The 24,517-nt window shown below is 38.0% G+C and overlaps 1 protein-coding gene and 1 non-coding gene across 5 annotated transcripts; both read right to left on the reverse strand.

Moving 5' to 3' along the window:
* Positions 1-562: 562 nt before the first annotated feature.
* On the reverse strand, positions 563-24,036 carry LOC103715915 (origin of replication complex subunit 1-like). Of its 4 annotated transcripts, none has more exons than XM_088701185.2 (17): positions 23,162-24,036; positions 22,830-22,965; positions 18,658-18,810; positions 18,428-18,568; positions 18,198-18,346; positions 18,013-18,112; positions 17,728-17,850; positions 17,478-17,639; positions 17,272-17,329; positions 17,007-17,185; positions 8,058-8,190; positions 7,771-7,841; positions 7,533-7,628; positions 6,801-6,877; positions 6,130-6,213; positions 2,009-2,150; positions 563-1,017 (listed from the first exon to the last, which is right to left on the reverse strand). In XM_088701185.2, the coding sequence occupies exons 1-16, from the start codon at positions 23,890-23,892 to the stop codon at positions 2,087-2,089; spliced, it is 2,457 nt and encodes an 818-aa protein (XP_088557311.2). In that variant the 5' UTR covers positions 23,893-24,036; the 3' UTR covers positions 563-1,017; positions 2,009-2,086. The 4 variants fall into 4 exon arrangements, with proteins under 4 accessions (XP_088557311.2, XP_088557312.2, XP_089780395.1 ...); XM_088701186.2 differs by having other exon boundaries at positions 672-1,017; positions 17,007-17,158; positions 23,162-24,035; XM_089924269.1 differs by having other exon boundaries at positions 672-1,017; positions 17,007-17,158; positions 18,198-18,364; positions 23,162-24,035.
* LOC113463304 (small nucleolar RNA snoR28) lies at positions 18,673-18,750 on the reverse strand. Its single transcript, XR_003387331.1, has one exon. It is a non-coding gene; the product is annotated as a small nucleolar RNA snoR28 (small nucleolar RNA).
* Positions 24,037-24,517: the final 481 nt, after the last annotated feature.

A 24,517-nucleotide genomic window follows, 5' to 3' on the forward strand; every position in this document is an offset into this window, starting at 1 on the left:
AAGAACAGATGCCCGTTGCACAAGGATCATATATTTGTTGCCTCAAACAAAAGGCAGGGCAGTGGAGTTCAAATTTTTCCTTCCAATATCACGGTGACTTGGAAGATCTCACTCCCAGATGCAATTTTTTGATGAGTCGCAATGACTAATTTGGCACTGCCGAGGTGAGCAATCAGCTCTGGTTTTTGTAGATATAAAGTTGCTGAGCAGAATAGAAGGTATAGAAAGACAAGGAACAAAGTTCCTGTCCCAACACATTAGATGGTACCCCATCAAGGTGCCACATAGGACATCCCACCGTGACTTGAATCCATGGTGCAGACCGACATACTCTGATGGATCTATCGATGTTTATGTGGGGTAGGAGCAGCAGCAGGATAGCAGTGAGCATACTCCAGCATGCCCATTATGTGCTGGATACTTTATAAGCAGTCAGGCAGTGGCCAATGCCTTTAGGCAGTGGGTGACTTGAGCCAATTCCTAACTGCCATACGTATAAAAGAAAATTGCACCGTTTTGGGGATTCCAAAATTCTTGCCCAGCAACCCAGAAAGCCTGCAGGTGGAAATGAATGCCTATCAGTTCATTAGATCCTCATATTAGCATATATCCAATGTGTCAAAATACATGACCACCTATGAGACCACTACTCTTGAAAAAGCACATTGCAATTTTTGAGGAATTGAAATTTGTTAACCTTAATTGCTTTTCAAAAACTTCCACAACCACCTGCCGTAAATATATGTGCCTAAGTACAAATTCAATGCCTTTCAAAACCAAACTAAGGGTCAAAAGGAAAGAAAAGAACTTCATTATCTGTGAAAAATGCTCCGGCAGATTCGCTTCATGGAGCAGAGTGATTACATAACTGCATCCATTGGGATTTGAGAATGGCATGGCAATCAGCAAACGTTGCAGCAGTTTCCAGCAGGTAGGATTTTACAAATCTAGATAAACAATGTGACATCAATTTCACCTCAATCCAGCATTCATCTAGTTCAAACTCCATCTTCCTGCCTGCAGCAAACAATATGAGAACTGATTTACTTGAAGAGTTTCTTTCATATAAAAGTCCTATCATTTTCTTGCATTGGATCAGATCAGTGCATGTCAGACAACACAATATAAGTGGATATAAACATTGAAAAGGGTAATGCAATCTACTAACGCCCAGTCAATTCTATATTTGGTGAATAAGACATTGGAATGGAAACGTGCATATTGTTGAGATCCACTACCACTAACATCCATTTAGAACAAACAAGACATTGAGCACAAGCAACACGAATGTTCCTCGTAAAGTGGAATGCAGATAATATGCACCTTTTAGTAGAGATTCATTTGTCACATTATTTGCGGATACGAGTTTCACATCAAGGAATATATGTTCCCGTAAAGCAGAATGCAGATAATCTGCACCTTTTAGTACAGATATTTGCCTCCATATCTGTAGTTACGAGTTTCTTAAAACCATAAATAATTGTATGCCCAGTGTCAAAATGCATAGCACGTCATTCAAATTGGAATTCACAATGCCCAGTAAAATTTTGATATAAAGAAGCATAATATGTTTCAACATCATAATTTCCTTAGCGGCGACCTGACACAGTACAAGGTTTTTTTTTTTTGAGGAGAGAGGTAGTAAAAGCTAATGCTTTTATTACTTATGAGCTGACATAGTACAAGCTTTTTTTTTGGAGGAGAGAGAGTAAAAGCTATTGCCATAAAAGGGAGCCCTGTGCATGAGGATCCCGCCATTGCACGGTTTAGGCATATCAGATGTACACAGCCTTACTCCTGCATGCAGAGAGGTTGTTTTCTTGTTTAGACCCATGACCTCAGGGTCACAACAGAGCAACCTAATCATTGAGCCTAAGCTCACCCTCAATAAAAGCTATTGGTTTGCACAAAATTATTTTGCAACTAGCATCAATATCATTATGAACAAAGTCTCAAGCCTCGGATGTTAACATCATATACCAAGTAAAAGAGAGCAACATTAACTCACCATGAGAACACCCCAACCTTGTGAATGTTCTGAAAAGAAGGAATTAAAGAATACAGCATCATTCCACCATGCCAGTAACTACAGATACTTAGACAACCAAGGGACTTCTGAGCAATCCTTCAATGCAAAAGCTACATCATCACTGACATATAAAATTGCAAACAATTAATATCAGTTTGTGACAATGACAGAGGTGCATTTAAAAATATCACTATTTTAGAATTGCAGATAAATTTCCATCTAGAATAATATTAAACTAGGCAGCTCCAGATATGTTTGTTGATCCAAGCACCAATATCATTCGACACAAGGAAGAACAACAAGGACGTGAATGCTGTTCTCTGTCAGTTTCTAGTTGTATCACTTAAATATAGGTTTCAAGTGTCTGGCCAGTTTAAGCTCTTTTGCTTATTATATAAAGTCCCATCGTGTTCTAACTTTTTATTTTTTTGCATGTGACCAACAATTGTTGTTAATTTTCCAAGGCTCACCAATTTCAATTTAGTAGTCTTTTAAGTGGCCAGCAACTCTTGCTAGTTTTCCACAATGTGAGAACCACTAGTGTCAAGTTAGTAGTCCTTTCATTCTCAACTATCCAAAAGAAAAACAAGAAAGAAGCCTAAGGTTTTAGGCAGACCCACAAAACATTAAAGCATATTTTCATGTAACTATCTATAATCACAAGGGAATTCTTGTAAAATAGCTTTTGTTTTACAAGGTATATTGAAGCTGAACAATCCTCAGAACCGTTTAGGTAGGGCTAGAAATGGCTTGAGCCAGCCCAAAGCCCATCAAACTGCCGAATTTGTGTTGGACTTTGGACCTGGTCCAAGTTAGTTTGGGTCAGGCTTGGACCTCATGTATAGAGCATGAAGAAATTTCATGTCAGGTTTGAGCAAACCTTGGCCCAGCATGAAGCCCAAACCAAGTAACTTTAAAATGGGCATAGGGTTTGCCAAATGCCCCCAATGCCATTTCGCTTGACCCCATCTAGCAGAAGAGCTGCCACCCCACCCCCACCCCCCCCCAAAAAAAAAACTCAAGCACCTCCCTCGCCTCCTTCCTTAGCAAGTGCCTGCCTTCCACCACCCAACCTCCATAACCACTTACGTTATTGGATCCTACTCCACCTTGCCTGCTATCACCAATCCCCATGAAAACCAAACAAACTATCGCTTTCTGTCCCTCTTTAAGCTAGATTGGATTGGTTTGGTTCAGGCCCATTTGTGCTTTGGGCAGGGCTTGGTTTCAAGCTCAGGACAGATATTGTATTAACCTTTTGGGTTCAGGCCCGATAGGGAACCCAAAAAGTTTTTCAGACCAAGCTCGGGCAAGGAGGTGGCTTGACACAATCGGACTCATTTCCAGCCCTACATTTAGGTAGTGATACAAGGGTCAATTGCAGTGATATCACTCGGTTAATCTCCTAATTTCCTTATATATCATAACCATATGTATAAATTTTTGTAAGATATGTGTCAACCTTCTTATGGATCTAAAACCATTTATAGGTACTTTGTCAAAGAGCATGATGAAAATTTGAAATTGCTTCCGACTGAGTGTCTTCTACTTGCATCTATTCACACAGTCATTTTAAGAAAAAAAACTTTACACACTAAATATTCTTGTGAAACAGAAGTTTTACTTGCACCAGTTTTGCTGAATATTTAATGCGAAAAGTTCAAACAAAGATCAGCTTGTATAAACAAATGCAAGCGAAGTAACAGGGCAGCCACTGATTATATTCATCAAATACATAAAAAGACCATTATGCAATGGCCATATTAACCGCTATATGGGATAAGGATATGACATGATGCAAGATCAAATCCATAAAATTCTGAAAAAATAGAATAAGATATGGCTGGGATTCTATAATAAATGAATCTAATATTCTTTTAAATATATGTGAAAAAATCATTTGCACAGGCTAACAGGTTATTGTAGTAACATAGCCTGCATTTCATACACCAATATAAACAAACCCTATTTAGTCATCATTCAAATCCATACACCACAATCCACACCACCACCTACAACAACATCATCACCACAAGCAACAAAAAAGAAAGCTCAACACCCCCCCCCAAAAAAAAAAGGGAAAAAATCCTCAATGGTACAGAGGAAGTATTCTAGGCATATGTTCAAAGTTTCCACAATCTTTGTTTTTAATAGCATACTCAATATGTATTTGAGACTCACACTTCCTGTATTGACAAGAAACAATATAAGATGCATATTGGATTAGGATATAGCATGCAATACAAAATTTCGAGCTTACCATAACAGAAATGACTACACTAATGAAACCTAGCCCCACATCACATATTATGTAAAAAACCGATCATTATTAATATATGTTATCAATATTCTATAATTTCATCATACCATATGTTCAACCTTGAAACTTTTATATGAGAACCACCTCACAACCCTTGATGGAACAAAATAAGACAACAAGTATTCTTACATTTACACAAGCAATGGAGCCATCTATATCAGGTTATTGGAATGCATCATCTAATATATGAACATCGTAGAGCTTACAAATCGTGTTACTCAAAGTTGCAGTATTGGACAAGATTACCGCTTGAATGCCTAATGGATTGTTCTCAAGTTTAAGGTTATAAAAAAATTATGTAAGGAAGCTGAATATGAATGGCATTCTGATGTTTTTTCGTTATGTAAAGTTCAAGCAGAGAAATAGATGAAGACAGCAACAGGAGAAGTGAAGGAAAGATCATAATAGGTTGTTCTCAAGCTTAAGGTTATAAAAAATTATGTAAGGAAGCTGAATATGAATGGCATTCTGGTGTTTTTTCTTTATGTAAAGTTCAAGCAGAGAAATAAAGATGAAGATGGCAACAGGAGAATTGAAAGAAAGACAATAATGGAGGACGCTGAGGCAAAACCACGAGTCAAGCCATTGTATTGGTCTTTCAGATTTTGGCTGCATAGAAATATATCAATCACATACAAAATTCGCAACAGTGAAGAGGAGTTAAGGAAGTTGAGCTAGCCATATGAATATACTCCCAAAATCTTAGAATTCCTAAACGACCAATAACTCAAGTCTGCATGGCCAATAAGACCGGTTCCTATCTGTTGGTACCCCACTTGTGCATGACACTGGGGTCGCAGGTTCAGGTTCAGAAGATGAAACCCTCACCTTGTTTCTCCACAGAGAGAGAGAGAGGAGAAGAACACAAGCAGGAAAAAAGAAACAGCATGAGTCAGTGTAAATAAGTCAAACTATACACTTATCATTATCCTTGCTGCAGCAAAGTGAAGTTAAACTCTTGAGACATTGTTATAAAGCAAAAAAGGAGTTTAAACGCTAAGAGCAAGAGAAGACAGTAGACCTTTTAAGTAATATACTCTTAAGAACAAATCTTTAATATCTTATACTATAAGGAACCAAGTTATTTCCATAATGAACTAATACTTATGGAGGACTCGAACCCAGTCCTTCTACTTAGCAAATAATATATTAATAAACAGTTTCTAATAAAAGAAAAGTATAACAGATCATGACCTGACACATAGCATATGAGTTGACTTTTTCAATATGGTCATACATCATTCAAGGGAATCAAGTGACACCTCAGGAATTTCATAATATCTGGTTGTCAAAAAGGGTATCCTTACTCTTTTCGTAATTTTGGAAAATATTCTGCAATTATCACTTTCTTTGAACTAGCCCCATCTACTTCAAGATGGATCTTACACATTGAAAAGACCCCTTTTGAAAATCTCGTTCTTTTGAGAAAACCCCTTTTGAAAATCTGTCAACTCCCAACAAACCTTCTTCAACCTTTAAAAATTTCCATCTCGTTCTTTTTTGTATCACTAGCCATACATTATTATAACCTTTCATGGCAAATCCCAACTACCCTTCATTAGAAATGATAGCGGATCAAGATTCTGATTTTAACAGTTAACTGGACCAGAAATAGTGGCTATTGAGCTCAAACATAAAAAGAAAAGAGAAGGAAAGAGAAAAAAAAAAGGAGCATGGTTTGGCACATAAGTCCAGTTTTCCTGAAAGTTTTTGTTCATAATTTAGTGAAACAATTGTTAAGTAATTCATGGTCACGGACTTCATAACTAGCAAAACTAACCTGGGGAAGTTGAGCTGCAATTTCTGCAACCTATGCTTTGTGCCTTCCTCACAAAGAATTATTCTGCTCTCACCAAGTTTACAGCTGCAACAAGATCCGGCAAAATTCAAACACATTAGTTTCTTCAATCATGATAAAGGAAGAGGTCTGCATAATCTACAACCTGGGAAACTATATTATTATCATTACTGCATTCTGATAAATTAAAATGCTTTAACAATATCAAGCAATGATATGAATGATAACTCCGTATCCAGCATGAGAGAAAGGTTAAATGCTATAGCAGAAACCCAGCATTTTCCAAGCCTGGCAAGACTAGGCTAACAACACCAGAAACCAGAGCCGACTAACTTAAGCAAAGTCTGTGAGATGGCAGGCATGAAATTTCTGTAGTGAGATATTAAAAAAATAAAATTCTTTAATCCTCTGGAAGGGATTGTACTGTTTATGGTTTTTCGCATTTACTGTTTTCACGGCAGCACTGCAGCAGCAGTAAGAACCGATGGTTTTTGTTTTCTTCTCTTTTTCCATTTTCCCTACTTTCAAAGACAACATTTCATAATTTTTTTTCAAACGGAAATGAATATGAAAATTAATAAACTCTGATTAGAAGATCTATACACAGATGTCATTGTACAAAATGAGTAGATAAATCATGTCGAACTTCTTACCCAATTTTCAAGAGCGTGTCCCATCCAGGAAAAGCTTCTCCATTGCTTGAGCATAAAGAGTGAACAGTTGTTGCCAACTATAACATAAGAATTTACAAAAGCCAAAAAATTTATAAGAAATGGAATCAATAACTGAAAAAGTTCACCTGTGTTAACAAATAACTACAAATTGCATTCAAAGTACTTTCTCAAAATCCAGATCGTATACCATCAAAATGAGATCAACTACTTATATTGCTTCCTAATTCCATATATAAATAATACTGAAAATCAATCGCCAGCAGAAACTTGAATAGCTGACATATGCTTATGTTGATACTAGACAATTATTTTGTCAGAAGTTCTTACTCAAGAGAACTAGTAGAATTAACAGGTCACCAAAAAATAAGTGAGGTTCAAATAAAGTTCAAACATAAAACGAACTGGCTTGGAAGTGAAGTGCCTTCAATGATGCAATCCTAGAATGCTGCACATTGAAGGGAAATATTGATGTATCCACCACCAGATCATTGAGAAATCATTAATTTTTGCCTATTAGTTGTTGATAAATCATGTTATGGATCAGGTGAAGAAAAAATTGATTGCTTGTATTTGATTATAACATTGCAGTCATGTTGTACAAGTACATATTGTTCTCCGAAAAGAATAATTGGGCCATATCCCAAATAATGCAGATGATAGAAGGAAGAAATCTTAACCACAATATAGGGAGTTAAAAGGAAAGAAAGTAACCCTTTCAAAGGTTATTTCGCCCAATCCACTTCGGTAGAGTTCATGCACCATAGCCACCAACATAATTTTGCTCAGTTTTGAACAATTTTTCATTATCTGTAAAGACAAAATATAATAAAAACTGGGTAGACATGAGACTATAATATAACTTTAAATATTATTGATAAATCTTTTACTTACTGTGTAGACATAAGACTATAATATAACTTTAAATATTATTGATAAATCTTTTACTTACTCGAATATGCGGTGCCTGAAACACTTCCTGTATAGCAGCTTCAATGTCCACCATGCCAACTAGGTGTTTTCCTGAGAAGATCAGTCTGATCAGCTGCCAAAGATTTAATGAAAAATGTACAACAGCAAGCTGTAAAATGACCATAAGAAATCAAGAATTCATCTATGTCCATCAGTCATTGAACAAACTACCACAGCTAATTTAAGCTCAACCAAGTTTTCCATGCATAGCCTACTACACACTAAGCTGAGGGTACATTCCATTTGCTATTTATTTATGTTGCATACCTTTAGAAGAACTATCAACAGGGAAAGATGACTGTTCGGACCGTGACGTTTGCTTGAGCCGATAATCTGCCAACTCTGCTGCACGCCTACATATTTCCAGCGCACGCCTAGCATCACCAGACATAGCTGCAACCTGATTGAACATGAATATGAAATGAAGACATAGTGCTGACAAACAAATTTTTAGCATAGCTGTAACTTATTCATATGAGCAATGTAATACGAAGTGGACACACAGTGCAGGCAAACTATTTCATACATAAGAACAGGTAAACATCCATTAAACTATAACTTATAAGCATGCATTTGCAAAGACCTGCATCTAATGCATGTCTGAATCTAAATGAATGACTTACTTGACCCAAAAAAAAATCCTATGAATCAAATAAAAATTGACATTCACATGTTCAATAGCTGACACAACTAGAAGAATTTTCCATCAGGGCAGCTTATATGGGCAAGCATGAATTTACATCAGAGCTACAGTGTTGTACATGGGGGATTTCAGCCCAATTACTAAAAAAGTTCAAAGTTATCCCCTAACATAAACGTTCATCAACAACATAAGCAAATGATGGGACTCCACAAATCCCTATATCAACAAATTTGATATGAAACATATAACGACCCAAGACCTAGCCCAAAAGGGCAAGCCAAGCAGATGTGGATTTCTTGGCCCTGTGTAAGTACCCAAAATCTTACCAATGCCCAAACGGGTATTCACACCCCCCCCCCCCGGCTCTCTTCTTCAAGCCCTAGCATCCTCACTCGGGTAATGGTCCAAATCCAATCATAAACACCACAATCAGCTCTTAGTCAACTATAAAAGAGCCCATGCTACAGAGTCCTCAGTTCACATGGTTCATGGGACAAGTGCGCTCTAATACCATTTGTAATCATCTAAAGACCTCATCTAAAAAATTTAGGCAAGAAGGTATTAGTTGGATTCCTTAACTATATAAGTACCTAACAACTAATGTGGGACTACACACATGCTCGCACAGATCTTCATCAATACGTAAGGTCACCGATTTTTCCACCATTTTTTGACATATAACTAACAACTTTGGGCAATGCATAGTCAGAAATAAAATCTAATGAATCAGTGATAGCCCTTATATAAAATGCTATTGATAGGCTTTGGACCCAAATGCTTCAATGCAGTATCAATGATGAACCTTTCAACATGGAAATTCAGAAGGTTGATCACAATTTACATGTTTAAATTGCCAAGGGATCAAAGCGTTATAATCAAAGCGTTATATGCTTTAAGCGTCTCTTACTTATACATCAACTGGGCACAAAATGGATGATCATGGGTACAATTAGTAAGATAAACAATATTTGTGCCACAAAATTTGAGAATTCAAACATTTGGTTTTGTCTAAACATCTTAAAACACCTAAAAATCAAAATCAACTAAATTGGACACTTCTGAACTATAGATCGAAGTAAAACATGATACATACACTTAAAGAGTTTTCTGTGTTTTTGTTCAATTGATGCAGAGGTAAGAAATGTCCAGAACACATGCTTTCATTTTTATTGGCAATTTAAATATTGTAGATCGTGATAAACAGTGCCAATTTTCATTTTAAAAGGGCTAACATTGATTTTGCAAGGAAAGCATATAAGGACAAATACTCTCTCAAAAGCATTATAGCTTTACTCTCCCTCCTCTCTTTCCACACATGTATGCACACAATCACAAACATACACACACACACAAAGGTTTATGGACATGCAGTGTACTGTTTTCTTTTATTCATGCCATATCGAAGCTCTCAGATTTTCTACTTGAAAGGTCAACCTAGCAGTGTCAACAGGTTAAGCTCGAGGGTGAGTAGAAACCAATAAATTAGCAAAAATGATGAACAAAAATTACAGATAAGAATTCATTAAGCAGAATGAGAAGCAAATAGGGTTTTTGTGAGAAATGGTGACTCTAGAACAAGATGAAGAAAGAAGCTATGTCATTTGATTTGATTGTGAGGGAACTAGATTGAGATCCACATCAAGGGAAATGCACATATAATACAGAGATGGTTTAACTAAAATATAGAAAGGTTTAAGAATTTGAAATAATAGATCATTAAACCTGAGAATCAAAAAAAGGATAGAAATTTATTTTACTTGGCCTCAAAAATTTGGAGGAATCAAGATCCTAGTAATCAATATAAAAGAATATAATACCATCTATCAAGTTTATTCTATAAATCTGTCAACATTCAAATCAACAACTCTATATTACCCAGCCCAACTAATAAGAAACTAGACCTAGTCCACTTGACCGACTCAGAGCCTTATTCGACTTGGAGTAGGGATGGCAAAAAAAAGGATAGAGCCTTGTTCAACCTGAAATAGGAGATGAAAAAAAAAAATAGAGCCCTATTCAACTTGGAGTAAGAAACAAACTCCTTTTACATCCTGATTTCCTACAAAAGGAGATTTAGCCTCCAATGGCTATTTAAAGACTCCCACATCCCTTTTCACCTCACCATCGACAGATTTTGCCGATCATTATCGCTAGACCATCGTTCCCTTCCCCTTCTTCTCTTGACTTCCAACTGTCTTGGCTCATGATGCTCATCAGAAATTTTAGTTGAGCGTTCGCCGAAATCCTAGATTCTAAGTGGAATTATCGAAATTATTTGGACCTATAGTTTGGTTTCGCTCGCAAGGTAAGTTATGTTCTACCTTTTCTAGATTTTTCATTGGAATAATATTATTTTCAACATCAAATAAATTGTTAATCAATTTATACTTGATTTATGAATTTTATGAGGTTTCATTTGTTGAAAAATAGATATATAATTTCGAAATAATATTTTTCGGATTATTATTATATTGTTTATTGATCTTATATCGTATATGCATATTTTGGTTGGAATATGGTCTATATGTTATTCTGTAAAAAAAAAAAAAGAATTACGATATGTAAACTCTCAGCCTGACTATGTTTTGAACCCCCAATTGGGGGTTATGCATTGGCACTCTAGCTATTATTGAGCTCATCGATTCTGCTTCTAGCCCTACCACCGGGTACAAATATGATATTCTGGCCCACTCTGCAAAGTATAAGTGCGGTATCCTGGCCCATTCTGGAAGGTATAAGTGCGGTTCTATTTCTAGCCTAGCCCAACGTCGGCAGAACCTATCCGAACTGACTGGCTCCGCCCATTTCGAACTGTATCGGTGGCTCACCCATACAGTTCGGGCTCAAAAAATGGGGCGCATCCCCGAAACTGGAGAAGGAGAAGGAAAGAGAGAGCGAGGTAGGGAGAGGGAGAGGATGCCGGTGAAGCCCGACGAAGGTCGCGAGAGGGCCGGCGTCGGGGAACAAGGGTCGCTTAAGCTGCCAACCCCTGGAAGAGATAGAACAAGAGGGGAAAAGAGAGAGAACCGGGGGGAGGGACGCCGGCAGAGCCCGCGAGGGGGCCAACGAAGCCTGGTGGAGCCTGCGAGGGGCCCAACAGAGCCCGCAAAGGGGCCGGCACCGGGGAAGAAGGCCGCTTAAAGCAAAATTGGTCATGTATTTTCACTAATTCGTGATAATTTGTATTTTACTATTGTATCTTATATTATTACATGAATTATCTAGTTAGGGTATTTATTACTTACTTGGATGTCTAGCTCATTATACGGCTTCTTTTTTTATATATAGATTCAAGAGAACTAGTCTAAGCGGGGTTCCAATATAAGCTAGTAAAACTTTGGCACAAATTATCTTGGATTGGTGTTTATTTAAATTGATATATTACTTTAAAATATTGTTAGAATTGTGAAACATTTAAATTTTGGAGTTAGTTATTAAATGAAGTTTAAATATTATTATTTAAAGTTATTCTGTTGCATGTTTATGAAATCGTGATGAGATGCCTTGCATACTTGTAGAGAGAGTTTCCTATAAGTATGCGGCGGTTGCCACGACCCCTATCTCGTGTTCTCAAGTTGGAGGCATAACAAACTCCATCTCCTATCACTTTGCTTTCAGGAATTGTATGTGAAGAGACTAATTACCGCAACATGAGGCATCACTAGATATCAAGAAGAAACAAAGAAAACAAAATAGTAAATTGAATTCCATCATGGTTTTGTGGCAATCACTTTCCCTTAAAAAAAATAAAGAATAGGTAAAGAATTTTACCTTTCATTTTTGAGAGAAAGAGGGGGAGGCCCCCCTACACAATAACTACCCAAGCTCAGATACTTGGTTATATACCAGCCAAGACACGAATTACAAAACCTCTAGTTGCTAAGCAGAGGCGCTTGCTAAGATAGTCAGAGAAATGATTGGCTACCAAAAAAACAATACTAGACATTAATTCCTTTATCTAAGTATTGGAAAACCAACCTAACCAGCACGATCTACATGACCACAGTCGGTTCCCCATAAGCTTAAATTTTCCCAAGCAATCCATCTCTCTGTAGCAGGTCTCAAGAATGATATTCTTAACTTCAGTAAATCGCATGGGAAGCATCAAGGAAGAGATCAAAGGCCAGTTGATCTTACTGAATAGTAATTCTCGGACCAGTCCTCTACTTTGTCCAAATTCTAAAACTATGGAGAAATGAATTATGAAAATCCATGATCTCTTGACAGCTCAACAAAACTGCCAGCAAACAAAATCTGCATGTGGTGAATCACAAGTAGCAAGTTGGACATTTCAAGTCCATGTGGCAGCAATTGAAAGTTTAATTTAGAACAAGAGAGAGTCCCTCACAACTTCACTGAAAAGTAGAGTATTTTGATAAGCCTGAATATATAGGTAATCAAAGCATACCAACATTATAACCTTTGGAGACACAAGGACTCTGGAATATGATCTCCTTATGCAATGCTTAGGGTGTTGAATTCAAAGCTTGACTTATTTACTCAGCTTGGATTGTACATTCTTCTCTTTGTATCAACTCACCAGATATTCAATCAGAAACAATAAAATTAAAGGAACCCACTCGTTCACTGTAGATACGTTAAAGAATACCCATCTCACCAGTAGGGAAGAAGGTCCCACCTTGATTGTAGATCAAGAGTCATCCATAGTTGGTTCATTCCCACCAACCACTTAAAACATACTTATTCTCATCACTGATTCAGTTCTCTGGGTCACCCAAGAAAGAAAAACAGGGATCTTTGACAACTGATACAATAGCAGCACAGAAGATCAGGGATCCTTGACAACTGATATGGTAGCAGCACCATAATGCAAAGGTTTCAGATCCTTAATTTAGCCTAACATGATCAACTTCTGAAATAAGGCCGATGAAGAACTGCCAATTTGCCTGAATAAGCAATTATATTCCATACAAGCACGTTACTCCAAAAGCTTGGATATTTAGTATGAAAGGTACCTAAAGAACTCCCGAATAATCCATGTTTTTGAGGTGCTTCTTATTTATGATTTGGATCATCTTTCAAAGAAAAGTGTCAGAGAGCAAGCCCTGCCCATTGAACACTAAAGTAGCAAGAATGCCTGAACTTTGAGGCAATAAATGTGGTTAATTTAGCAATTGGTGTTATAAGGTTGCTCCATTATGACATGGAGGTTTCAGGTTCAAAACACAGAAACAGCCTCTCTACATATGGGTTAAGACTGCAAACATTTGACCCTGCCCAAACGCTGCAACAGCGGGAGACTTATGCATTGGGTTACCCTTTAAATTTAGCAGGCGGTGTGATTGGAGAAGATTTGTTCATTCATCAATTTGCTCATGCTACTTTTTGATAAGCAAAGAGAGAGGAAAGAGGAAATAACACTCAGCTAATTCAGCTAAAAGCCTACAAGAATTTAGCAGTATAGCATCGACACATAGTTTGGTTCTCCATTGGCCATTCAAATACAGAGGAGATTTTATTTATATGATCAGGTGCCTATACCAGTTGCTATCATATAGTTGGGGTGACCATAGCACAATGATAGGTCTTTCATGCATGAAACTTGCCCAGATATCTAACCTACAATGATAAGACGATATCATTGCAATTGATCCATCCTAAAATCAATCAAAGGAGGTTAGCGGTGCTTATAAAAACATTGCCAAACATGACATAAAATGGAAATCATGCACTTGGCCCATGGTGGGATGGGGAAATAGCAACCACTGTAAGCAAGGTCAAGGACAACCTTGGCATGGTAGCGGTGATTAACATTTTATGATGCCTCAAGACTTGACTCCATTAACTAAATTATTGAGAGAAAAAATATGAAGATGACAGCATCATGGATGTGCATCTACAACAAGCAATTGACAAGGGTGACTGTAAATCAAAAAATGCGAACAAAACAAGCAATTAACAACAGTGACTATAAATCAGAAAATGTTAATATTACCAGCAAAGGGTGACTATAAATCAGAAAATGTTAACATACCAACAAAGTTATCAGAAAATGTTAACATACGAAGAAGAAAAGAAGAAGAAGAAGTACCAGCAGAGGGTGACTATAAATCAAAAAATGTTACATACCAGCAAAGTTGTCAAAGGGAAGAAGACATGTTACGCCTAAGTCACCTTGCACTGGTGCACCTTGTGCGAAGCTCACTTTTTTGGACATGGGCTTCACTTCAAAGTACAGAAAAGGCATGCATTTTTTATGCCCAAGTCACCTTGCGCTGGTGCACCTTGCACCTTAGGCATGCCTTTGACAACTATGCACACCAAATAACAAGAAATATTCTAATAAACATATGATAATGCAACTTGTTTATACCCCAAAAACATGAAGAAGAAGAAGAACTTTTAGTGCTGCTCTATCTCCTTCTGTCCACTTATGGCTAAGAACAAAAATAACAGAGGTTGCTTTTTTTGCACTTGGGTTTCACTTCAAAGTATAGAAAAGGCACGTACTTTATACACCTAAGTCACCAAGCATGGTGTGCCTTGCACCTTAGGCACACCTTTGACAACCATGAATACCAAATGACAAGAAATATTCTTATAAAGATACGTCAAGGCAACTTGTTTATAAACCAAAAACATGGATTTAATTAATAATAAATATATAAATATTTTAATGCATAAGAATAAAAATTAATAATAAATCAATTTTCATGATTTTTCTAAAAATCTGATCCTTGCATTTTGGAAAAAACAAATTCTCGCATGTATATATGTTATAATCTACATAGTTTCAAGAAAATCAATAAAAATGAAAAATAACAACTAAAATTTAATTTTGTTACAAATTTAAAAAAATATGTTTCTTAAATTTGAAAGTTTCAGTAAATTCTAGCAAGTCTAGCCTATATTGCATAAATGAACCACTTTTCTTAAGCTTCTTAGAGCTCAACACCCAGTCTTTAGTATATCCAAAAAAGTGGATTTCGAGTTACATCACACAAAACTGGTTCCTAGAAGTACAATGTAATACCCATGAGCAAACATTCCTGTCAATTTAAAAGAGATAAGGAATGGAGGGTCCAAAAATGAGACTAAATGACTAACGAGCCTTAGATAAGTACATTTCAAGCAAAATTGGCGGGTTTCACTAAAACCAACTTAAGCCCAAAAACTGATGTTAGTTTTGGCCAGGTGAAAATTAAAGTTGATCAATTCCAACTAAAAGCATTCTTTTTAACAAACACTCGACGGAAATCAAATGTAATTGCTTTTAGCTACCTTCCTAATGAAGTGCTGAAGGGGTAGCCAACCAGTGTTGAGGTGGCAGTTTGAATTTGACAATAACATCAGGATGCTTCCACTCTCTCTCTCATAGTCCTCTTCTCTTTTCTTCTTTTTTCTTCTTCTTTTTTCTTCTTCGTATATTGCTTCCCTCTTCTATCCTCTTTCATATATCTGACACTGTTGTTTACAATTATGCCACCAAAAATACTGCAAAAACATAAAAGTAGTCCTAGATGTTCTTCTCCCTCCATTATATGCTCCCATATTTTTTTCACGCATGGTCTGCAGCAGATCCTACCAAAATATCGTCGTAATAATCATCCTAAACCTCCCCAAATCCAAGTTTTAACCCCTATATCCTATCCATTTACCCAAACAAAACCAATTCAAGTCTAGAACTATAAATTTAAACCATGCAAACCCCTCTTTCATCACTCTGCAACCAATTTCTGATTTTTGCCATCAACTCTGACAAGAACACTAGAATTACATCAAAACACCTTACTTTACAGAAGTAGCATAGTCCAACACTCCAATACAAACCTAAACAACTCTATTTAAAATTATTTACTGATACTTTGTAATCCTTAACACAAATCCATCTCGAGTTGCTATAGAACAGTGTATTATATTTGTAGTATTAGTTTGTTTTACATAACTGTACATCATAACCAATACAGACTATGTAGGACAGAGTAAAATATAATCTAGTTATTAGATTTAATCTAGTTAGATGACTCCTTTATATAATTTACTCCGCCAAGTCAACCTGACCCAATCGGTGCTAGGTCAAAGAATGTTGAGTTGGATTATGTTTGAGCAAGTGTTGAAAAACCAACCTGCAGTACAACTGTCTCTGTACCCAGGAATATTGAGGGAATACAATAGTCTTCGTAACCAAACATCTTGATAAACTATACGTAGATACAGAAGTGTATAGCAGTTCCTACAGTACTAAGACATGACCACAAAGACCCCGGACCATGATATTTCAACTTTGTTAACAGTCGAGCCTATGATAAGGTTTGGTTGAAATTGGGTTGGATCTTTCAATACGGGCCTGGGTTCATTCAAACCCATTGTGGCACACTCATGTTGTACCATAATTATGATTAGACCAAATCATCAGTAAATACACAGCTCAATTAATTGATCTGTCAACCCTACAATGCACAATCCAGACCAACTTGACCCAATCAAACAACAAAATTGATGCAAAAATGGATCTTTTGAAACAGTGCAACACATTTTACTTCTCAGGAATGTAAGATTTATATGATATATACGAGTCAATTTAAATGATAAAATAATACCATATCACCTACCTTTCTGGAAGCAAATTCAATAGCTTGCTCTTGAAATGCTTCAAGACCTCTAAGACGACTTGATATGATTTCTTGCAACTGTTGATAATTGTAAGGGCCAAAACATAGTCTCTGAATCCCCATTCGGCTTGATATTCGTGGGAGTAACTTTTCTGGAAGATCCATAGTGTTTGATATTCCTGCATATCAATACATCAAAAACAAAAAATAAAGGACATAAACAATCAAGAAATAGGATAAAAGGAACAAAACTGTAAGTTGATACCTATGACAACAAGTTTCGAATGAGGTTTAGTGGGCCAATCAAGAATATTGTAAAGCACCTGAACAGAAAGAAGATTCCAAACATCAGTATACTTTAGTTTCATGAAATGAATTAACTATGAGATACTGCAAGACTTCTTCGATAAGTAATATCAGTCACATGCTTTATAATCATATAACTGATACATCACAAACAACAAGAATTACCGATTGATTTCTGGTCAAAAGAAGATCAAGTTCATCTATAAGCAGAACACAGGGTTTGTTCTCTTCTTTGCCAACTTTAGTGCCATCTGAAAATCGCTCAATGAGATAGTGAAGAGCTTTTTTCCATCCAACCCTGCGACCGCTTAATGATTCATAAATAACCTGCACGCTTTCAAGATTATATTTCACCATAATATTAACCAAACAAGAAATTTATATGGCAGAGAAGACAAGGTTGATGATTCTATACCCTGTAAATATTCTCCGGAGAAGAAAGCTTCAGACCATTGATATCTATAAAGCAATAGGGTCTCATAGTTCCTGCATCAACTTCAGACCTAAGACTCCTCATCACTGCAAGTACACTCATAGTCTGCAGTTCGATACAGATAAATTGTACAAAAGAAGATGAGACTTAAGCAAATTTATGTATTTAAAGCAACAGTTACAAATAATTAAAGCCATCTGATGTTGCTAAAATATCAAACGTAACAACAGAGATAAGAATAAACACCATCAGAGAAGTATTTCTTACCTTGCCAGTTCCCGGGACACCATGAATATAAAGGCAGCGGCCTAAACATTGATCATCACAAATGGCGCCTTTGATAAATGCAGCTATTTCCTCCATTTCCCTGGAAGAAGCTCATAATAAGCAAAAACGACTAAAATAAGGCCATTAAGCACACATAATAGTGAAATCTTATAACTTATATGTACTTATTTCTGCAAGGCAATGATTTCGGCAAAGTTGCTAACAGCAGCGTTGCTTTTGCCTTTTCCAGATCAGTCTGCTTAGACCTCACGTGTTCTGGAATTTTTTTTATTCCAATTCTTTGAAGACCAAATATCCTTCCCTTGTGTGAGTTCTGAAAGAGGTATATTAACTGAAACATGTTGATGAAAATGAACAATTACAGCTGATATACAAGATAGATAGTGAAGCATACCGCAGCCAATTCATGAGTTAGATTCTTCTGATCAGCGTAATCGATGGTTGTATGTTCTTCATATTCTGAATCTTCATCTATATCACTGTGCAAATCCTTAGGAAACTTCCACTCCTCGTCATTTCCAGCTTCTTCATCATTCTAATATGAGGTAAGTGGAAGATGCTCAACTGTGACAGAATAACTTCTCTCCATCAAACATATTTCAAGTGCAAGTTCTAGAAAGTTACCTCGTCATCATTATCAATATCTGTGATACGCTTGAAATTGTGCCAATGGACATCATACTCATATTCACAATAAAATACATCATCTCCCTCATTGTCAGCTTCTCTAAAGTCCTTAGGGCTCATAACGTAGCAATGCCTAAGGGCAGATTCCATCTGGACACATAATTAGGAATGAAGTGCCAAAATCAATTGATGCATGACACCAGCTGAAGCAAATTTCAAATCAAAGCAGACCAAAGGGAACCAAAGGGTAGATTGTTAAACAAAAAGGATGGTATTAATAGTGCATATTAAAATCATAAAAACAAAGCCAGTGTTGTGATAGAAAGCATCGTGCAATTTACTGTTATCTAGCAAGTAATGTGGAAACATGAACAATAAATCCACATGCGAGCAGAAAAAACATAAGAGGTGGTGTCTTAAGAACTGCTCGGTTTTACCTAGAGATTTTATACAAATGATTATGTACAATTTACTACAAATTGAAGAAGAGGCCTTCACTTGGAACATCTACTCTCCTAGCAATTCTTTTTTCATTTTTTCCAAAGGAAAAGACCTACATTGCATAGCTTTCTCCAAATAGTGAAGAATATGAAGGAAGAGAAGCAACATGACTATGATCACAACTCTGTTTTCATCTTTCAAAATTTGGCTTTAAGAATTCTGTTTTCCATTCAATACTTCCTACTGGTTTAGAGAGTACAGCAGCCTATCCTGGTGTATGTGTAATGCTAAGACAATTTTTAGCAAGTATATGTTATTCTGCTGTGCTGTACATTGTCAATTTTTACATTAGATCTTTACATATGCCACCCCTAATGTGGGGCCTTTCTCAAATTTTTAGAACCAAAATAAGCAAGTAATAATAAAACATTCATAGTCTCTTCTTCATCTTGCAAACGTTAGACCAAATAACAAGCATGGAATAAGGAAAGTATTGGAAAAGCCAGAATAATTTAACATTGAAAGTCCAAAAACTCTCTCTCTCTCCATGAGATCTTAGAATATGTCTCCCATAGATATTGAAGCATGAATTTGCCAAAGGTTCAGAAAAACAGATATTTTAATATGAAATAATAAGAAAAAACATGTAAATCTAAAAATGTTCTTAATATGTACAAAGAACATGGAGAATCTGGAAGAATAAAAATAGCCAAAACACAACCATCACCAACAATAAATAAAATTATTAATTTGTAATCTAAGCAAGGTTCACCGAACCAGTATCAGGGGTCATCCCAACCAGCTACTAGTTCGATACGTTATGGGTATACACTGTATCATCCCAAGGTGTATCAGAATCAAGGAAGGGAGAGGAGGGCGAGGAAGAAGAAGAGGAAGGAGGGGGAGAGAAAAAGAGAGAGACATGCATACCTCCGATGCCGCTATCATCATCATCGATGGCATGGTGAGAAGAGAGAGAGGAGAGACGATGGTCACAACATGCAAGAGGTGAGGAGGATCCGAAGAGAGGGGAGGGGGGAGAGAAAGAAGGATCAGGAGAGAAGCAAGGTCGGGGGAACCAATACCGGACCCCGTACGGTTCTTCGACGGGGCGGCTCGATACGGGTTGGGTCGTGCCTGTACCGACACAACAAACATTCATAGTCTCTTCTTCCCCGACGCTGGCCCCCTCGCGGCCTCCGCCAGGCTCCGCCAGCTCTCCTCCTGCGTGCTCTCCCTCCCCCGCTCTCTCTCTCTCTCTTTTCCTCTCTCATTCTGTCTCTCCCAGAGGTCGGCCACTTAAGCGGCCCTTCTTCTCCGGCGTCGGCCCCCTCGCGGGCTCTGCCGGCGTCCTCTCCCTCTCCCTCTTCCGCCCTCCCCGCTCACTCTCTTTTCTTTTTCTTCTCCAACTTCAGGAACGCGGCCCATTTTCTGAGACCGAACCGTACCGATGAGCCACCGGTACGGTTCAAAGCTGGCGGAGCAGGACGGTTCAGGTCAGTTCCACCGACGTTGGAGAGGAGAGAGGGGAGAGGGGAGGGTGAGAAGAAGATCAAGAGAGAAGAGAGAGGAAGATCGCGAGAGAGGGAAACAGGAGGTGAGGAGGATTTGGATAGAGGATAGAGGATCAGGGCTAGAGAGGAGATAAAAGATTATAAAGCTCCAAACTGCCAGGTTCGGTTTGGAATAGCCCAAAACCACAGTTTAGCCAATTTTGGCCTTGGACCGAATCAAGTAGCCAAACTATCTCGGATCCTAACCAGTCCGATTCGATACGCACCAAACCACCCGATTTAGGATGATTTGGTCTATTCTATACCCAAGACCTAAGTCAGTCGTATATATTTTGTGAATAAATTGCCAAGCTCAAAAATAATACAGATGATTATTAAGCAAAGAGAAAAAAGGTCAATAATTCAAGAATTTCTCGATAATCGGGTCATATTGTTTTGGTTGTCTATTTACAAAGAGTACTCATAGAGAGAATCTTGGTAAAACAAGTTTAGACGAAAATGGACTTCATGTCATGCGTAGAATGGAAATGCCACAATCATTCAATTAGCACTCATGCCATGAATTAAATGGTGGTGATTCCGAGATTCACACAATTTCATATTTCTTGTTGCTTCAAGCATATCTTCCTCACGTGAATTGACAAGAGCAAATTACCCCTTCACATTGTTTGTCATGATACTTCAAAGTAACAAGACAAACAACATAAACTAAAATCATGAAGGGTATGTCATATTCTCAACGCTAATTTCTTGCTCTGGTGCTACTAAAGTCAGATGCATTCTATTCAACTTAGTTTCCACTCACTCTTATGAATTCCCAAACAATCAACCTCTATAATGGGAATAAAAGATAGCATCCAATGTTTCTCCCGTTACGTGATTAACTACCAGATGCAGAGCTATTCCTCAAGAAATTCTCATTGTATCTAGCAATTCCAACATGTTGTTAGATGATATAGTTTAACCTCATATATGTCATTCAAGAATTGATACCTAATTGGTATATTATGTAATGCCTATATAAAGAACCATGTCATAGAAAAAAATTCCCATCTCATTGGAAGTAGGTTTCTTCTCCATGAATGCGAAGATTGAATGTATTAAAAGAATGGCAATATATCAAATAGTTTAAAGTCCCATTGAAAGGATTTTGACATGTTAGTCCTCTTTTTCAAAGGGAGAGAATATTGATTGTAGAGAGCAATAGTTGAAGAATGGAAGAACGGATCCAGATTCATTTTAACAAACAAGTGAAAGTATAAATTCAATGTCATATTTTGCCTCTAAAGGAAGTTGCATGAAATAGCAATTTTCCAAAGTTCATGAGAACAAAAAGGTTGTCATATCTAGTTAGCATCCAATAAATTCACATGGGCAAATATAAGGATGAATAAGTGATTAAAGAGGACAAAAATCTGGTGAAAATATGATACCCCGTACCAAGATAGCTTCCAACCCTTTTTTCTTACTATTTATCGTGATACTACCCAAAAATGGATGGTACAAGTTGGCACAATACAGTACACATCCCAATTTAGGATGATATCAAGCAGTATGGGGCACTTATGCTCGGTTCGGACTGGTATGAAACGGTTCAACACATATACTGAACCAAACCTCAGTAGCTTACCCCGGTATTGCAGGTCAACATGGACCTTGATCATGGGAGATCTAAAGGGAGACATCTCGAAGACAAAGATCTAGGATAACTTAGCTAAATAAAGAGGATAGGAAGTACAAACACCAAGAATTTTTTAAGGTCTGAATTGTGAGTCAAATGTGTGGAGAAGAAAGCGTCATTTCGATTTTTTAATGCTTAGCTTCAAGAGCATCAAGCAAAATCTTGAAACTGAAATAATGGTACCAAATAATTAAGTAATGCAAATTTAGAAGAGTCAGTTTTAATTCAAGTCCTAAGTCAGATCTATTGTTTACTGAACTCAAGCATAGCCACTTAAAAACTTGTTTTTGCATTGTCTTATGCCTCAAAGTTCATTAATTTGATCAGTGATTACCGTCAAATGTAGAAAACCTTCATATATAAAGGAATGTTTTCAACTGTCAAAAAATGTTCCCAACATTTGGTCTAGGAATGATGCATTGGAGAAACTACAACATCTACAGAGAGAAAATCATAAAGTTATTACTAGGAAAATCACAACTCAGATTACATGATACCGGGAGCAAATTAATAGAACTAGTATCATAAGTCACCTTGACATCACAAAAATCATTTGTGCGGTAGAGCTCCCTCCGCAAATTATGAGGTTGCCTCCCAACTGCAGTCTCTTCAGGGATTATGTACCATCGGCACTTCATCCAGTAGATCCCATCAGATTCTTTCCATAAACTGCCCAAATTTCAACAAATAGAGGTTAACAAGCATTTAATGGAATTTCTTTTTACGAAAAACAACCTTTAAACAGAACAGTCCAATTGGTTGATGACAAATTTTATTAAAAAAGCACCCCAATTAGAATTATCTCATGCTTGGCTTTCAAGAATTCAATTTACACAGGACAATTTCCCACCCCGAATTTTCTTACCTTTCTATCCGGACCGCCCACAAGTCGCTAGAAAGGAGTTTCTCCTTTGCCGTCCTGCTCAGCTTCTTCCCTTCTGGGGGCTTCGGGAGCACGACCTCCTTCCCCATTTTTCGAGCCTCACAAAACCCACAAATCCATTCCCCCTCCGGAATTTTTTTCAGTGGAGGCTTCAGGCACTTGAGATGGAACCCCCCCAAGCAATCATCGCACTCTATCATCATTGACCCTCTGGACTGGAAACAAGTCCGGCAAGCCTCCACCTCCGGGTCCTCGTCATCGGACTCCGCCCCCTCCCTCCTCTTTACATACACATCATCCCCCACCGCAAACTCCCCGCCATCGAACACGACCTTCTTATAGTACACCCGCCTCTTTGGAGTCCTCGAAGCTCTCGGCTTCGGCACTGGAGGTTCGGACCGTTTCCTCTTCTTTGATTCTGGGGGGTTGGGAGTGACCGGAGAGAAGGTTGCGACTTTGGACGGCGTCTTCTCGGAACAAAGCAGAGATCGCCTGGATTTCCTGGCGGATCGGGGTGTTTCCAGGCGATCGGCGGCGAGGAACTTGGCCGCGCTGGGGATCGGCGTCTGAGGGGATTTGGGTTCAGAAATGGAGGAGATCCGGCGGAGGGAGCGGCGGGGAGTGGCAGATTCCGGCGTCGGAGGGACCTCCGGCGAGGTTTTGGGCCTCCCAGCGGTTGATTTGGGTCTTGATTTTTTGGGGGTTCCGTCCATTTCCGGTGCCAATCGCTGCGAGAGAGGGACGCCGGGGGGGGGGGGAGGGGAGAGGTGTTAGGGTTTTTTTGGCGGTGAGAGAAAACCCAGCTAGTTTTTTGAAAACTACGAAAAGCCGAATCGCCAAGGGACGCCAGCGGGCCGACCGGGCTGACATTTCCCATACGTTATTATAACGGTCTCCCCCTACATGATAGAAATTGAAATTGGTCATGCCTGATGCATTTTCCTTTTTTTTTTTAAGGAAAAAGAGCTGGGCGGGAAATGAGCTCGGGCCAACCCAATGCCCATCGGGCCGGACCAACATCAGACCAAGCTTCTGGCTAAGCCGGGATGAGTTCAAACTAGGTTTGGGCTTAAATATAGAGCCTATTTATTTTCTAGGCGGGGCCAGTGACATGTAACGGTCTCCCCCTACACAATAGAAATTGATATTGGAAATACATGATGCATTTCCCTTTTTTTTTAAGAAAGAAGAGGTGGGTCGGAAATGGGCCCGGGCCGACTTCAGGCCAGAGCTTCGGACTAAGTCGGAAAGAGTTCAAACTGGGTTTAAAATTAAATATAAAACTCATTTATTTTTCAGGTTGGGCTCAGCTTTGTCACTAGCTTGGCATGAGCCCAA

This window comes from Phoenix dactylifera, chromosome 7 (assembly GCF_051530095.1).
Source record: "Phoenix dactylifera cultivar Ajwa chromosome 7, Ajwa_hap1_PhDact_Kaust_v1.1, whole genome shotgun sequence".
Classification (NCBI taxonomy): Eukaryota; Viridiplantae; Streptophyta; class Magnoliopsida; order Arecales; family Arecaceae; genus Phoenix; species Phoenix dactylifera.

Excerpts from the sequence above, each read along its gene's own strand:
- LOC103715915 (XM_088701184.2), bottom strand. The coding sequence starts at position 23,892 with ATGGACGGAACCCCCAAAAAATCAAGACCCAAATCAACCGCTGGGAGG. Across the intron at positions 22,966-23,161 it reads TGGGCGGTCCGGATAGAAAG|TTTATGGAAAGAATCTGATG; the intron begins GTAAGAAAATTC and ends AAATTTGGGCAG. Across the intron at positions 17,186-17,271 it reads TTCGAAACTTGTTGTCATAG|GAATATCAAACACTATGGAT; the intron begins GTATCAACTTAC and ends ATTGATATGCAG.